Source organism: Astatotilapia calliptera, chromosome 20 (genome assembly GCF_964374335.1).
Source record: "Astatotilapia calliptera chromosome 20, fAstCal68.1, whole genome shotgun sequence".
NCBI lineage: Eukaryota > Metazoa > Chordata > Actinopteri > Cichliformes > Cichlidae > Astatotilapia > Astatotilapia calliptera.
In genome coordinates, this window is record NC_137441.1 from 6,150,380 (window position 1) to 6,168,235 (window position 17,856).

Below are 17,856 nucleotides of genomic sequence, written 5' to 3' on the forward strand. Positions count from 1 at the left end.
GCACAACAAATAACAATGCCCCAGACAGTCAGTATTATTACATGCTGTGAACAGAAGTAGCTGTGATCACAGTTTCACTTATAAAAGAAAAGGAAAACACAAACAGGGAAAAAGCAAAATTTAAAAAAATATTAACTTCATGAGATCATTTCTTCCAAACTGACAAAAGAAATGATCGTTATACTCTCACAGCAAAGGATCAGGCTCACTATTTATAACATCGTGGGCCATTAATGTTTGTTAGATTGTGAGTTGTTTAGTATGCTTCTGTACAGGTAGGGTCACCATCATAATTATATTTGAGTATAATTAATATGCAAAAAACACTAAAAGGTTATACATGAATTTGACAGCATTATTAATCGGATATTTTTCTTCCAGTTTTCTATCATAATTAGAAAACTTAGACTTTATAATTAAGTGAAAATCTCATATTGTGCCAGTACGATTCTTCATAGCTCCTGCTTTGAAGTACTGAACTTTAAAATTTACTCCATGAAAGATAATAATTCACAGTGCAAACTGAAGAATTCTGACTTTATTATCACTGTATTAATCTGAATCTTTCTTATATGTGCTGTGAATAAATGCAGCAGCAACTTACAGTGGGAAAGCGTAATTAAAATGAAAACATCTGTGACACATGTGACACATTCTCACATTAAGAGGACACAAATGGAGGATGCACAGAGACTGTATTAAAGTCCCATTTCTGAATCTTTAGTCAAAAACAGGCAGTGGTTACAAACAGGAAGACAAGCAGTCCATTAAATACTCTACAGGGTCAAACATACATGCACACATAATTCAAACAGGAGTAAAAAAAACATAACTGGACACTGAAAAACTTAACAAAGTGATGTGGGAGGGGACAAAGGGAAGCAGCTCAATATATTCACTGAATTATCATCAGTTACAAAAGAGAAAAACTGGTAAAGGCAGCATGCAAACTGAGCAGAATACAGAAAGATCAGAGATTATAAATAAATCAGGAAATTACTTCAAACTTACTGAGAGCAAGGCCTCTGTTACAAATCTGTCTCATTGAAAAATATGTTGTAAAGATACAATATGGTAAGTGTTCATGGTAATTCAAAAGCTGCCTGAACCACTTAAATATTTTATAAAGTCATTAATAATTAGAAAGCATCTAAACATTCTGGTCATGGATTTTACAGTCTTTGTCGCACTTGCTGTCATCTTAATAATCATCATGATCAATACATGACATGGCGAGGTCCTGGGGTAGGCGGAGCTTGCTCGGGTGATGTTGGCATGACAGGCAGGAATAGCATCTGGCACGCGTTGGTGAAAAATCCCAGTACACTGGTGTAGTTTCCTTTACAGCTGTTTGACATTTGACACTAACAGTAAGGGGAACAGGAAGAAACAGTGTTAGGTCAGGTGACCCACATAGTTTCTAAAATAACTGATAGGAAGTAACCAGTTAATTAGAAATGGATGGCATGTGTTTCGAGTGACTGCGTTATAGTTACTGTAGTTAAGTTACTAAACTTACCAAAAGCAGAAGTACACAGATGAACAAGGATCAGCTGAATGTTACATCAACATGCTCATGTTTGGTGGTCGCTGAATGCTGCTCTATTCTTTTGTTGCTTGTCCTTTATTGAAGCTGGCTGGTTGGGCAGTCCAATGGTGATATCCCGCCTATCTGAGGAACAGTTTGAAAACGCACATGCTTTGTTTGTATTATGGTTAAAGTTGGATGTTAATTTGTGTCCTTTAAAAATTTTCCTGTATTTAAAAGTACTATAATTTAAGACTAAAATGGCTCAGATAGTCTCTCTGTAAAAGTATCTCCTGTGAAAGTGGAGACAAGTTTATCCACTGATCCGAATCAGTTTACCTGGATGTTTTCTTTGAAGCTGGATGATGACTCCCCTCTTCCTCACTCCAGTTCCAGTTTGCAGACCAGTTGGCCTCTGAGGTCACAGTGATCATCTGTAACAGGAGACTGAAGTTCAAATTAGTTTCTTCTGTCATTTTTCGTCATGTTCAGAAAAACACTCCTAAAATAACCAAGCAAATAAATATTATTAAAGATTTACACACTTCATTAGACAACAGTGGAAACATCTCCCTTTAATTCCATTTATCATGGAAATGTCCCAGTAAATCACAGTAAAATGTAGAGAACATACTATGTACAAATGGTCTTACCTGTAAAGACTTCCGTATCCACTGGTTTCCAGCGAGCGTGGATTCTTCCCATCCTCCTGTTAGTGATCCTCCATCTGAATGGATGATAACAACCTTCTGAACAAACTAGCAGGTGGCCCCTACTGGGCCATATCTATAGGGCTGATTTCTGCTAATAATGCCCATTGTATGGACTGATAACATCCGAAAAATGGTGGTCTCTGCAATGTGGGGCTCAAATTGATCACCCACTGTGCCCTTGATACTGGCTTCAAATGTGGGGCAGGCATAATATACTTCGGGTACACTGTGGAACCCGCTTTGCTAAGCCCCTTTTTTATATTGTACCTACTCAGGTCGACTTGCCATGGATTGACACGACTCGTCCCAATCCATGGCATGCGTCTGTGTGTCATGCGAATTAATATGTGACACTGTGGTGTTATCTGTTTAAGTATATCCGGTTTTATGTTGAAAGTGTGTTGGGTACCGGAAGTGACAAATAAAGGTCGAAGTTGTTTGCTCTACAAGGTGTCGTCTCTTTCCCTACCGAAAACCACGACATGGTGTCAGGAGTGGGATGAAATGTAAGTGCCTTATCATCCGGGAGTGACAGCAAGCGACTTTGGAAGTGGTAAAGAGTTTTCTCGAGACGAAAGATGTCGGACGAAGAAGCGGGAGCTAGTGCAACAGTTACGCGGCCTCGCACGCCACCGCCCCACCAGCGAGCTAACGGCGGCTACAATGCTAACGCTAACCTACCCCCGAACAGAGATATGCACAGGTGGAGAAGGAGGCGCTTGGATTAACATGGGAGTGTGAAAGATTCAAAGATTTCCTCATCGGGAGACACTTCTCCTTAGAGACTGACCACAAGCCACTCATCAGCCTGTTAGGCCAGCAAGCCCTAACCGAGCTTCCACCCAGGATCCAACGATTCCGCCTAAGGCTTATGAGGTACAGCTACACCATCTCACACGCTCCTGGTAAAGCACTCCTCACAGCAGATGCACTGTCACGTGCACCCGTTAACCAAGACCCTGATTCAAAAGCTACAGCCGAATTTCTGGAAGACACAAATATTTATGTGGATGAAATTGTCAAATGCATGCCTGCTACCTCGACATACATCACACAGGTAAAAGAACAGTTAAAAACCGACAGCATATGTTCAGAGGTCATGACTTTTTGTCAGAGCAGCTGGCCAGAATACAGCCATCTCATAGGCCCAATTAAAGCATATTGGCCACACAGAGAGACCTTAACTGTACATGACAATCTGCTACTGAAAGGCACCAGACTAGTAATCCCCACTGCTATGCGCCACTCTGTCCTAAGTGCCCTACATGAGGGGCACCAGGGAATGTCTAGATGCAGAGAGAGAGCCAGAGAGGCAGTGTGGTGGCCTGGTCTGAGTGGGCAAATAAATGAACTTGTGAAAAACTGCACCATTTGCATCAAAGAGCGTACTAACCCAGTACAACCTTTAATGCCAAGCCAACTCCCGGAGAGGCCATGGCAAAAAGTTGGTGCAGACCTTTTTACACTCAATGACAGCAACTATGTGCTTTTGGTGGACTACTACTCGAAATTCGTGGAAATAGCCAAACTTACCCCCACCAGATCGGAAGATGTTATAGTACACCTAAAATCTGTCTTTTCCAGACATGGAATTCCAGAGCTTTTCTACACTGACAACGGACCTCAGTTTTCAGGACAACAGTTCAAAGACTTCGCAGCAACCTATGGGTTCAGACATGTAACAAGCAGTCCTAGATTTGCACAGAGCAATGGCGAGGCTGAGCGTCATGTCCAAACTGTGAAAAACCTGCTAAAGAAGGCAAAAGACCCATATCTTGCACTCCTAGCTTACAGAGCAACACCACTGGCTAACGGATATAGCCCGGCGCAACTACTGATGGGACGGAGACTGCGCACGCCAGTTCCCCAGCTTCCTTCCCTACTCAATCCCAGCCTGCCCAATAAGAATACAGTGTTGGCAAAAGCGAGAGAGAGAAGGGCGAGGGACAGTGATGCGTACAACAGGAGACATCGGGCGACTGAACTTCCTCCACTCGCACCGGGGCAACCAGTGTGGATTACAGACACTAGGCGTGAAGGGACTGTCATTTCCTCTCACTCCAAACCCCGCTCTTATATGGTTGAGACTCCTTCAGGAGCCATCAGGAGAAATAGACGTCACCTCCAGCCATTGCCAGAGTCCACACCAAAGTTACAGACCCCATCTACCCCCGTCAGTCCCAGAGAAAATACCCTGCCAGCTCCCAACCTATCGACGTCTACAACTCTGACTCCCAAGACAGAAGTCCCAGGTCTTGTCAGAACTAGAGCTGGCAGAGTTGTCATAAAACCACAAAGATTGAACTTGTGAGATTAAATAAAGCAAAGCTTCTCGAGTTAAAAATAGAGTAACTATGTTTCTGCAATAGGTTCTAAGAAGTAACGAAAGTACAGTTTCCCTTACGCAGTAAATATTTCAATAAGTTGTTGTTTTCTGAGAAAGGAGGATGTGGTGTTATCTGTTTAAGTATATCCAGTTTTATGTTGAAAGTGTGTTGGGTACCGGAAGTGACAAATAAAGGTCGAAATTGTTTGCTCTACAAGGTGTCGTCTCTTTCCCTACCGAAAACCACGACAACACGTGTTAACAGAAAAAAGGCGGACATTGAAGTGAATATATACCTGATGCTCAGTCTGTAGCTTTTCGTCACACCTGGGGGAACACGGTGTTATTTCAAGTAGCTATTTCTTGTGTTGTCGAGTTTCAAAAATGTCAGTTTTGATTTTCGACAATCAGTCGCTCTTATGACTCATCGAATGACTCTAGTGACCAGTCAATTGGTAGCATGCAGTCTGACGACTTACATCTTAGGATCTGTTTAGATTACTTGTAACCCAGATTCCAAGCAATTTAAACAGTTTCCCTGGTACCAGATTCTCTGGTACCTGGTACCAGGTACTATGACCTAATGGAAAACCCATTAGTCCCATTGGTCGATCCGAGTGGGTACTAATGAAAAACATTTGCTTTAGTATGAGATTTTTGTGGCCTATGTGTGTCTGCCCACGGTGCTACTGCACAGGTCCCAAAGGAGATGGGGGAGCAGTGTGCTGCTGGGGGAACCTGCTACCATTGGGGTAAGGCTGCAACAGTATTAATATGGGCAGTATGTGTGTTAGGTTTTGTATTGTTGATTGTCATTTATGCTTAGAAATATCTACTTATATATGCTTAGAGTTTTATAATTAGTTGTAGATTGGTAGAGGTTTGATCCTTGATAGTCTGTAAACTTTGTGTGCATTAGAGAGCACTCTGGGAGCATGGGAGAGGTCGTACCTTCTCTTATTGTTTTATGGTAGGATAAACGTAGCTATATCTGTTTTAGGCTAAGTGCCTTTTGTTTAGATGAACTGCTGGACTTCCAGACCAGCAGGTTTAGGGAAGTCTTTATGGGGTCACACTCTGACCACACACACACACACACACACACACAGTATGTGTGAGTATTGAGTATTCTTTGTTCACATGTATACCTATGTAAGATGTTATATGTTAATGACCCTATGCATATTCATGTAACCACAATAAAAGGAGTGCTATGGGGAACCTGGCTGAGAGTCTGACGGAGGTCAAGTGGTGGAACGACACTTGGCTCCAGGCAGGTCTCCCTCATGCATGAGTAACAAGAAGAACTTTGCCTACTTGGTGTTCAATGCTTTTGCTGTGTTTTTAAATTGTCTCGTTCCAGCGGTGGGCCTGTGCTAGACAGACCCAACAATGTGTTAGAGTAACATCCACGCAAATGATTTTCTGGTTTGTTAATTTAAGTTTTGAAACTGCTTTTACAAGCTAATTGTGTGGTCATTTTCTGTTGCATAGCAGTCTCATTGTTGCTAAACAGGCAGGACAGAACCACGCTGTAGAACAGGCATAAGATAAATGTTGAAAACCCAGAGATTCAGACTGTGGAAGCATAGGCTAAAAACTAGAGCTGAACTTATTTCACTTTTCACTTCTCATATGGCTTTGTCAGGATGAGAGCAAACAACAGCGTGTATAAACGTGTGAAAACTGCCACTTCTGCATGGTTATATTTTCCTGTTTTCAGTGAAAGAGGTGAGTCAGTTATCTCATAGCCCACAGATGCAACTCAGGAAGTGTATAAATGTGTGTGTGCTTTGATCTGTGCAGTGAAGGCTCTCACTCATCGAGGAGGAGGAATTGTACCGACTGCTATCAAGGACACGATGAACAAGTCTTGCATCAGCTTTGACTTTACAGGAAAATTCCTGCCACCTGTCTACATTTTAGTATTCATCACTGGCATGGTGGCTAACGGACTGGGATTGAGGTCAGTGCTGCAGAAATGGGAGAAACTGGGGAATGTCTCTGTTTTCGTTTTCAACCTTGGACTTGCAGACATTTTGTATTTGCTCACACTCCCTTTTCTGATGGTGTACTACTTCAAGGGTGATCAGTGGATCTTTGGAGAAGCCTTTTGCAAGACAACAAGATTCTTCTTCAACCTGAATTTATACGGCAGCATTGGATTCCTCACCTGTATCAGTGTGTACAGGTACTTGGCTATTGTCCATCCAATGAGGATGATGGGGAGAATAACTGTGACTCATTTTGTGGCTATCTCAGTCATGGTCTGGCTGTTGGTGAGTGTTCAAAGTCTTCCAGACACGTTCTTCCCCAAATCACCCATAAACAATACTAAGAAGTGTTTTGATACCACCTCTAACGAGTATGTTAAAGATTACCTGAAATACAGTTTGGGACGGACACTCACTGGATTTTGCATCCCCCTGTTCATCACCCTCAGCTGCTATGGACATATGATTGCTGTTCTCTGCCACAATGATAACATTGATGAAGTACTGAAACAAAGAAGCTTAAAGTTGTTATTCATCTTGATTCTTCTGTTCTCTGTTTGTTACATCCCCTATCATATATTAAAAAATCTCAACCTCTTGTCAAGACTAAGCGTAATCAAGGGGACATGTCATAAATGGTCTAATGGAGTCTATATTTGTCATCAGATAAGCCGTGGCCTTGTGTGTCTGAACAGTGCGCTCAATCCTCTAGTTTACCTGCATGTAAGTGAAGATGTTTGTTCTCAGCTCAGACAGCTACTCCAACAAGCTCGCCAAGCTGTCACTAGTCTGTACACCTCTAACCTCACGGATACTTGAAATGTGCCGATGAACATGAGGAGTACGCCTCATCTGAGACTCATCTGAGACTTTTGTAAGAAACACAAAAATGTTGCTTTTTACTAAAAAGCAAAAATAATACTTAAAAAACACTTGAAAGACGAGTTATTGCATTTGTGATGCTTGAATGTTTGAAGAACAAACAGGATATGATGCTGCATGCTTCACTGCTGATAGAAGGTTAATGTTAACAGCATGTCACATGTATGTACACACGCTGAAAGTAAAGGTCAGTTTTGATTATGTTGTATATACTGTATGTCTATACTTTAAGCATTTGAATTCAAGCCTCCTCATTGTTGTTCTGCTGTCTAACTATAATTAAAGGCTTTTTATTCAGATTTCCCTTATTTTTGATAGTAAGTGCATAGTGGATGTTTTTTTAAAGTCTGTCGTTTAAAAGTAAAATAAACTGCTTTGTCCAGATCTCATTTATGTTTTAATGTACTTCCCTTAAAGCCCAACACATTTTCAGCAACTGAAGATAAATGTTCCAAATATTTGAGGAAAATCAGCTTTGCAAATATTTTTAAAGATGGTAAATCAATTCAAGAATACAATTCAAGATTGCAAGAATACACAAGAGTTTTTGTGAAACAGTTAACTGCACTGCAGACAATTATGATATCCTCTGTAAATGCCACAGGATATCTCATATAAAATCATTCTAACACCGTTTTTCCGCTCTCACCATGCCAGTAAATGTTACACAGATGTTCATTTACCACAGACAGCGAAGTAAATACACTCCTAATAAAGGTTTAAAGCCTCTGAGGTTTTATCAGAAGCAATACTACTTTATAGTTTGTTATTAAAGTTAAGATATTCACAAATGTGTTATAATTAGCAGGTTATTTGCTTTAAATTAGCAGAATCATGTTTGGAATAAAGAAAATGCTACATTCCAGCAAAGGAACCTCATCAAACACCAGTGGTAAGTAAAAGTGGTGGGATTATGTTTTTCTCAGTCAAAAATATGGCTTTTAGTCAAAATTTTAGGAGATATCTGTTATCTGAGGTAAATAGGGGCACAGAAAGAATAATCAGTAAATAAATGAATCAATTTATAAGGGTTCTTTTTATTTAGAAGTGTTTATTTATCATTCACACCTGGTTAATAATAACATGTAGGAGAGATTTAAATCTGGTTTTCACTCATGTCACAGTACAGAAACTTCTTTACTTAAAGTGACTAATGATCTTCTAATCGGAGCCGACTCTGGTCTTCTCAACGTTCTCATCCTTTTGGATTTGAGCTCAGCCTTCAACACTATCGCTCACTCTGTTGTCTCTTGGCATCTCTGACACACCTTTAGCTTGGTTCCAGTCATATCTTCTTGACTGCTCCCATTTTATTCAACTTAAATCATTTCTTTCTAGTCTATTCCCAGTCACTTCTGGTGTACCCCAAGGTTCAGTGTTAGGCTCTCTTCTCTTCATAATATACATCCTCCCTCATGGTACCATTTTCTTCAGATTTGATCTTCACTTTCACTGTTTTGCTGATGACACCCAGTTATATCTCTCCTCCAGGCCTGATTCCTCCCTCCCACCTTCTTCCCTTATAGAATGCCTAACTGAATTAAAATCCTGGTTCAACTGTAATTTTCTAAAGCTTAATGAGGATAAAACTGAAATCCTTCCTATTGGTACTAAATCCAACCTTTTGAAGGCAAATCATTTCTCTCTCACTATCGATAACTCCACAGTTTTCCCTTCACCTCAGGGTAAGAGCCTTGGTGTCATTCTAGACAGTTCACTATCCTTTAAATCTTACATCAATAATCTCACCTGCTCTGCCTATTTCCATCTACGCAACATTAACAGATTACGTCCTTCTCTTTCCACCCATTCTATGTCCTATCCTATGTCCATTCTTGTCCATAGTCTCGTTACCTCCCGCCTTGACTACTGTAATTCTCTCTTCCGTGGTCTCCCCCAAAAATCCCTTCATAAGCTTCAACTGGTATAAAGCTCCGTTGCCCACATTATTACCAGAACCCCCTCCTACCAGCACATTACCACTGTTCTTAAGGAACTACACCGGCTCCATTCCAGATAATATTCAAACTTCTTCTGCTAACCTTCAAGGCCATTCAGAACCTTGCTCCTCCTTACCTTTCTGATCTGTTAAGCACTACGTCTTCTGCCCACTCACTTCAATCCTCTTCTTCTATCCAGCTTGCTGTGCCTTCTTTCCGCCTCTATTATGTATTGCATGATGAGGAGCTAAATGCAGATTTCTAGGTGAGTTCAACAAAAAGAAAAAAGTAGTTCATTAAAAAAAAACCCAACATAAGCAAAGAGTCCATAAGCAAAAAACACCACCACAACAACAACAAAATCCCCCCACAAGACATAAATGACTACAAAAATAACAGGAAATAACACAACAGGGGAATACAGGCAACAGTAGAAAAACACAGAGACAACAGCTAAACCAAGTGACAAGAAAAACTATGGAGACTCCATGAAAACAAAAACATGAATGAATTCAAAGAAGACGATCGAATATACAAATACAGGCCATTTACAATAGTAATTAAAACTAAAGCTGTGGAATAATAATTAAAAGCAAACTGAAAACTTTCAACAACAATCAGAAATCACAAATAACCCATCAAGACTCCCAGGCAATGACATACTTTGGTCCTGGGTCGTTGACCCAGCGTTTTGTGTTTATTCTGATTTTGTATTGGTTTAGGGTTGAACCTGAAGTTTGGTGTATATTCAGCCCTACCTGTGTCTGTCCTTGGTGCTCTGTTCATGTCCCCGTGTTGTGTTGCAAATCAGTCTGTGTGTTTCCTGCTTTACTTTGAAGGCTCGTGTTCTGGATTTCCTTCTCTATTCTGAAGGTCTGTGTCTGTTATCATTGTGTTCAGCTTGTGTCCTCCAGTCATCATGTGTATTCATGTATACCCGATTACCTTGTGTGTGTATATTTAGTGGGTGTCGGTCTGTGTTCCTTGTCGGCTCGTCTGCATTCATCCATGTATCACTGCGTTCATCTGTGTTTCTTGGTATCCTGTTCCTTAGTCTGCGTCTCTCTGCCCCGCACCCCTTTCGTATGGTCTCAGGTTTGTCAGTTAGTTTCTCCCAGTTTAGGTTTCCGTTAGTAATCTCTCACGATTCGTTGCCCGTTTCTGCCACTGCCACCTTGTAAATAAACGTCACTCGAATCATCAGTCACTGCCGCATTTTGGGTCCTCCTTTTCCTCCACACCACACGGCTCACTCCGCCAGCCGTGACATACTTACTTATGTAAAATGATGTTTTAGGTCTTAAATGGTTTAAAATACAGCTACCATCGTGTGTGCAAAACAACCACAAACGGAGGTTATTAGATGCCCATCTGTTTAGATCACAAAGCTTTGCTGTCAAACAAAGTGTTTACTGATAAATAATAATATGCATCTGCATTTCATATGCTAAACTAACTTTCACACAGAGTGTTACATGCAATAAAAATAACCTTGTAATCCAAGTTATAATGAACATTCAATGTCTAGGACTTGAAAATGCGATCTTTTCTGAAAGTTTTAGTTAAAAAAATGTTTTGAATGACACAAATGATAACAATACAATAACAAGCATGCTTTTGTGTGGTGCATTGATAGAAAGGTAAACAGTATTTGTGCGCTAGCAAGCAAACAGACAGTTTCACAAGCATGTATACACAAGGTGTTGCACAATTATTAGGAATCTCTTTCCAGCTTCTCGGTGCTGGTTTACAAGCAGGGACATGACCGATCACTCTATGAACTTGTTTTCTTTCACTTGCCTCATTTGTAATTCTGCCACAGAGGAGTGAGGTTGTACAGACACACAATGCCTGATAATTGTACTTCTGTTGAATATGACTTCGAACGCAAAATTCTACCGTCCATTTACACCATGGTATTGATCATTGGTCTGGGAGCTAATGGATGGGGGATGAAGTCGATCCTGCAGAAACAGAAGAAAGTTGGAAACAATGTGTTTCTTTTAAACATTGGACTTGCCAATTTTTTGTTCCTTCCAACACTACCATTTTTGTCAGCATACTATTTTATGAACAGTAATTGGATATTTGGAGATGCCTTCTGCAAGATCACAAGATTCTGCTTCAACTTGAATTTATACGGCAGCATTGGATTCCTCACCTGTATAAGTGTGTACAGGTACCTGGCTATTGTCCATCCACTGAAAGCGATGGGAAGGATGACTGTCCGTAACACTGTGGTTATCTCAGTCATGGTTTGGGTGTTGGTGAGTGTTCAAAGTCTTCCAGACATGCTCTACCTCAAAACATCCACAAACAACACCACCAAAACAAATGAAACCGCAAAATGCTACCACACCACCTCTACACAGTATGTCGAGGATTACCTGACATACAGTCTTGGACAGACACTCACTGGGTTTTGCATCCCGTTCCTTATCCTACTTGGCTGCTATGGACATGTGATTTTGGTTCTCTGTCAAAGTAATACCATTGACAAGGAAGTAAAACAAAAAAGCTTAAAGTTGTTGTTTATTTTGATTCTTCTCTTCTCAGTTTGTTACATCCCATATCATATTTTTAGGAACCTCAACCTTTATGCAAGAGGATTATTAAAAAAGGGGCAATGCCCTACATGGAATAATGGAGTCTTCAGTGCTCATCAGATAAGTCGTGGTCTTGTGTGTCTGAATAGTGTTTTGAACCCCCTGGTTTACCTCCATATCACAGATATTTCTACTCAGTTCAATAAGCTTCTCCTGCGATCTTGTCATATGTTAAATCGTCTGACTGTATCAAGATATGGCAGTGTGCAGGCGACACAGTATACACAAGACTAGTTCATTGTTGACTTTGATCTCATCTTTTACTGCTGTGCTTAACAGCTACACTGTTCATTTGCTGTCCTTTTTTTCTATTTATTACATTCTTTTTTATACTATATTATACAATGTTTTAAATAAACTATGGATTCAGAGGAAACAGCTCCATGTGTCTGTGTTATGACAGATCTGTGAAAGGAAGCTAATGTCAACAGAGAATGACTAAAGCTGTGACTGAGAAAAAAATCAACAGCCAGTTCCTAATGACATTAGATTTTTGATGTAAATATACTCTTATCCACATTTTTTCACATATATCACAACAGCAACACTTGCACACAATAAGGTCAGGGCAGAGCACTGGGAGATGATTATCATGATTTATTTTTCAGTGCAATCATTAACAAGTTGTGGTTAGTAGTTAAAACACTCACAAGCAGCCCCTGGGTCATTGGTGTATAAGTGTGTGTATACAGATAAAAAGACCTAAGAGCATAGAGTACAACTGCTTTGTGAATGGGTTCATATGGCTTGTACTTGCATCTTTTTTAAAAGAAGACTGCATGAGTTCACACAGTGCGTTCTAGTGAAAGAAAATAACATAAATCATATAAAACAGATTTTTCTTTAAACCAGATAAAAAACAAAATATTTTGACAATATATTTAATTTATTCTCTAATGAAACTTTGCTTTTCTGTTCTCATATTGCATGCACATGTTGCACAGTGGCAATGCAAATGCAGTTCTAATACAGTGGGGCAAAAAAGTATTTAGTCAGCCACCGATTGTGCAAGTTCCCCCACTTAAAATGATGACAGAGGTCAGTAATTTGCACCAGAGGTACACTTCAACTGTGAGAGACAGAATGTGAAAAAAAATCCATGAATTCACATGGTAGGATTTGTAAAGAATTTATTTGTAAATTAGGGTGGAAAATAAGTATTTGGTCACCTCAAACAAGGAAAATCTCTGGCTCTCACAGACCTGTAACGTCTTCTGTAAGAAGCTTTTCTGTCCCCCACTCGTTACCTGTATGAATGGCACCTGTTTGAACTCATCATCTGTATAAAAGACACCTGTCCACAGCCTCAAACAGTCAGACTCCAAACTCTGCCATGGCCAAGACCAAAGAGCTTTCGAAGGACACCAGGAAAAGTGTTGTAGACCTGCACGAGACTGGGAAGAGTGAATCTACAATAGGCAAGCAGCTTGGTGTGAAAAAATCAACTGTGGGAGCAATCATCAGAAAATGGAAGACATACAAGACCACTGATAATCTCCCTCGATCTGGGGCTCCACGCAAGATCTCATCCCGTGGGGTCAAAATGATCATGAGAACGGTGAGCAAAGATCCCAGAACCACACGGGGGGACCTGGTGAATGACCTGCAGAGAGCTGGGACCAAAGTAACAAAGGTCACCATCTCCATGCCTGCTTCATGCCCTGGGGGACGGGGCTATGGCTCGCTACATCCTCTTGCAGACCATTACATGTGGAAACCATTTGAATACAAGCGCGCTGATCCACACAGGTATGCACACGGGTGTTCACTGCTCGTAGACTTAAATTACACCTTTCTTGGCTGCTACTTCAAAGCACATTGTGCGCTGTCTGTCCTGCGTGCTGCACAACAACATTGAATATTTAGTATTTACTGCTGTTTACACTTAGCTAGATTAATGCGATGGTGTTGTGTTTAGTATGTTGCTTTGGGGTTTTTTTTTTTTGCTTGTTTTCTATTCTTCTTCTCTCAACAGGTGATCCAGGAGATTTTTTTTTCTCCCCCCCTTTCTCACTGTCCCTCTCCCTTTCAGTTTTTCTTTTCCTTCCTCTTTCTTTCTCCCTTTCCTATCCCTCACTCATGTCTGTCCCGTCTGTAACATCTGAAAATAAAATATAATAAATAATAAAAACGGCAGCACGGTGGCACGGTGGTTAGCACTGTTGCCGCACAGCAAGAAGGTCCTGAGTTCAATTCCACCATCAGGCCGGGGTCTTTCTGTGTGGAGTTTGCATGTTCTCCCCGTGTTTGCGTGGGTTCTCTCCGGGTACTCCGGCTTCCTCCCACCGTCCAAAGACATGCAACTTGTGGGGATAGGTTAATTGGATAATCCAAATTGCCACTAGGTGTGAATGTGAATGTGAGTGTGAATGGTTGTCTGTCTCTATGTGTTAGCCCTGCGACAGACTGGCGACCTGTCCAGGGTGTACCCTGCCTCTCGCCCTATGACAGCTGGGATAGGCTCCAGCGCCCCCCGCGACGCTGAAAAGGATAAGCGGAAGCGAATGGATGGATGGATAAATAATAAAAACAAAGATCGATCAAATGGACCAATACGGCAATGCCACGATGATCCATTTGGCAAAGTAAATCCATTGGGTATCCTTGTTGGTCTTCAGACAACAATTCTGATGGCTAAAGAACCAAATGGGACAGGCAAAAAAAAACAAAAAACAAAGGTCACCATCAGTAACACACTACAACGGCAGGGAATCAAATCCCGCAGTGCCAGACGTGTTCCGCTGCTGAAGCCAGTGCATGTCCAGACCCGTCTGAAGTTTGCCAGAGAGCACATGGATGATACAGCAGAGGATTGGGAGAATGTCATGTGGTCAGATGAAACCAAAGTAGAACTTTTTGGTATAAACTCAACTCGTCATGTTTGGAGGAAGAAGAATACTGAGTTGCATCCCAAGAACACCATACCTACTGTGAAGCATGGGGGTGGAAACATCATGCTATGGGGCTGTTTTTCTGCCAAGAGGACAGGACGACTGATCCATGTTAAGGACAGAATGAATGGGGCCATGTATCGTGAGATTTTGAGCCAAAACCTCCTTCCATCAGTGAGAACTTTGAAGATGAAACGAGGCTGGGTCTTCCAACATGACAATGATCCAAAACACACCGCCCGGGCAACAAAGGAGTGGCTCCGTAAGAAGCATTTGAAAGTCCTGGAGTGGCCTAGCCAGTCTCCAGACCTCAACCCCATAGAAAATCTGTGGCGGGAGTTGAAAGTCCGTGTTGCTCGGCAACAGCCCCAAAACATCACTGCTCTCGCGAAGATCTGCATGGAGGAATGGGCCAAAATACCAGCTACTGTGTGTGCAAACCTGGTAAAGACCTATAGTAAACGTTTGACCTCTGTTATTGCCAACAAAGGTTATGTTACAAAGTATTGCGTTGTATTTTTGTTATTGACCAAATACTTATTTTCCACCCTGATTTACGAATAAATTCTTTACAAATCCTACCATGTGGATTCATGGATTTTTTTTTTTTTTTCACATTCTGTCTCTCACAGTTGAAGTGTACCTCTGGTGCAAATTACTGACCTCTGTCATCATTTTAAGTGGGGGAACTTGCACAATCGGTGGCTGACTAAATACTTTTTTGCCCCACTGTAAATATTTAAAGATGACAACTGAAAAATTGCTCAGAACTCTTTGTAATAAAATATTTTAATATTTTTCTCTGACTAATCAACTCACACACACACACAGAGTCAGTTTTTTCTTTTCTATTGCACACTCCCTCCAACCTCTCCACCACTTGTTTACTGTGGTTTCCTCACACATGCCAGCTGATACACCCCTTTTCTAAATAATTTAATCTTGCTCTGTGGAAGAGACCTAAGCTTCCTGTTTGCATCTAGTAATACGAGTTCTTGTTGACACTGACTATCCTGCAAAAGCATTTGCAACACCTGGTGAATATTTCAATAAGGACAGATCATTAGAAACAATTAACATGACTTTGACTCCAACGGCGAGCAGAACGGAACCCCAGCTGTGACAGGGTTTAGAGCAGGACCTCTGTGAAAGAGAAAGAGATTCACAGGTAAATCTAAAGTATGCACCATGAATGCCGATTGGCTTGGAGAAAGCAGCGAGAAGGTGATTGGACTAGACCAGTGTTGTGTCCACACATACTATTGCATTTGTTCTGTAGATGCATTTACCAGAAGCGCTAGAGGGCGCTAGTGAGTATGTTGTTCTGGTTGTGGTTTTGAAGAAGAAAAAAGAAAAATAAAGAAAGGAGTCAACTCCGGTAATCCTCTGTTCCTACCTGCGTGTGTGTGTAATGCTTGCTGAACTAACACCACACAACAAGTGGCGACGAGAGTAGTGGTGATTAAGTTATGGCTCTGCTCTCTTTGCAACCCCCGGCTGTGTTCCTGGATTGCCCGGGCGAACCGAGAATTCCATTTGCTGCGTGGAAAAAGTTGTTCGATAACTACTTGCTGGCGATCGGGGGTAATGACTTTGCTACGGAGAGGAAGAGGGCCCTGCTCATTCACTGCTTGGGAACGGAGGGACAACGAATCTACAGCGCCTTACCACTCGCTACGGATGATTACGAGGGATCCGTAAAGGCTTTGGAAACGTACTTTCATCCTAAAGTCAATGTTGTCGCCGAGAGATACCGTTTCAGGCAACGAGCCCAAGCTGTCGGTGAGTCTACAGATCACTACGTTGCAGCACTGCGTGAGCTCGTGAAACAATGTAAGTTCGGGGCTATGGAGAATGAAATGTTGCGGGATCAACTTGTAGAGAAGACAAATAATGCTCGTATACGTGAAAGACTGCTAATGGAGGAGGATTTGACGCTTGATCGAGCTTTGGAAATTGCTAGGCGTACAGAGGCTGCAATAGCTGATGCAAAGGCCATTGCTGTCGGTGAAACAAAGCCTGTTGCCGCTGTTCAAGTACAAAAGAAGATGCGCAAGCCAAAATACAAAGCAGCTAAAAAAACGGATACAGCTCCGACGTGCTACCGTTGTGGTTCAGCTGATCACAAAGCCAATGATAAATCCTGCCCCGCAAAAGACTGCAAATGTAATACGTGTGGGAAAATCGGACATCTTTCGAGAGTGTGTAAATCTTCTCATAAGCTTGTTAATGAAGTGACTGTTCCTGAAATGTGTGTTTTAACTGTTGACAATTGTGTCAGTGGTGATCCGGCTAAATTGATGTGCACTGTTACTGTCACTGTACCAAATACTGCACAGGCATGCACTGTTAAGCTACTAGTAGACACAGGGTCTGGTGTTTCCATACTGCCTGAACATGTTTACAGCACAAATTTTGGCTCAGTTAAGTTAAGTAATCCAGCTGTTCAGCTTATTACATATTCAAAAGAGAAACTGGATGTATTAGGGTGTCTTAGAGCTGACATTACTTACAATGGCAAGAGTGCCTCCACAGATCTCTACATTGTGAGAACAGGAACACCCATACTGGGAATGGACTTGGTGACTGCCCTCCAGCTACACATAAAAGGGGGACAATTAGTTCTTGACAGTCCCAAGGTCTGTGCTGCACTCCAGCAAACCTCGGCTCTGCCCACTCAATGTAAACAGGAATGTGAGTCTCCAGTTGCATTCGGATGTGCAAAGGACTTTGTACATAAAGTGAAGGTGCGACCTGAAGTGAAGCCAATACAGCAGAAACTTCGACGCTTACCCCTGTCAGTCCGTGATGCTGTTTCCGCAGAACTCAAGAACCTTGAGGAACATGGCATCATAGAGAAAATCGATGCATCTGAATGGGTCTCCCCGATTGTAGTCACTAGAAGGAAGACTGGTGGCATACGCATGTGCGTTGATTTGAGAGAACCTAACAAAGCGGTGGTCGCTGACAGTCATC

At 41.5% G+C, this 17,856-nt stretch overlaps 2 protein-coding genes and 1 long non-coding RNA gene across 3 annotated transcripts; 2 read left to right on the top strand and 1 right to left on the bottom strand.

Annotated features, from left to right (window-relative positions):
- Positions 1 to 520: 520 nt before the first annotated feature.
- On the bottom strand, positions 521 to 5,360 carry LOC145423045 (uncharacterized). The gene is made up of 3 exons (XR_013904164.1): positions 1,868 to 5,360; positions 1,520 to 1,672; positions 521 to 1,364 (listed from the first exon to the last, which is right to left on the bottom strand). It is a non-coding gene; the product is annotated as an uncharacterized LOC145423045 (long non-coding RNA).
- A 951-nt stretch (positions 5,361 to 6,311) lies between these two features.
- LOC113013511 (P2Y purinoceptor 1-like) lies at positions 6,312 to 7,827 on the top strand. The gene has a single exon (XM_026154496.2). It carries the CDS (start codon positions 6,430 to 6,432, stop codon positions 7,378 to 7,380), a length of 951 nt encoding a protein of 316 aa, XP_026010281.2. The 5' UTR covers positions 6,312 to 6,429; the 3' UTR covers positions 7,381 to 7,827.
- A 3,326-nt stretch (positions 7,828 to 11,153) lies between these two features.
- On the top strand, positions 11,154 to 12,365 carry LOC113013501 (P2Y purinoceptor 1-like). Its single transcript, XM_026154482.2, has one exon. The coding sequence runs from the start codon at positions 11,231 to 11,233 to the stop codon at positions 12,221 to 12,223; it is 993 nt and encodes a 330-aa protein (XP_026010267.2). The 5' UTR covers positions 11,154 to 11,230; the 3' UTR covers positions 12,224 to 12,365.
- Positions 12,366 to 17,856: the final 5,491 nt, after the last annotated feature.

What these genes read in the sequence shown, in the direction of transcription:
- LOC113013501 (XM_026154482.2), top strand. Translation starts at nt 11,231, where the DNA reads ATGCCTGATAATTGTACTTCTGTTGAATATGACTTCGAACGCAAAATT.
- LOC113013511 (XM_026154496.2), top strand. Translation starts at nt 6,430, where the DNA reads ATGAACAAGTCTTGCATCAGCTTTGACTTTACAGGAAAATTCCTGCCA.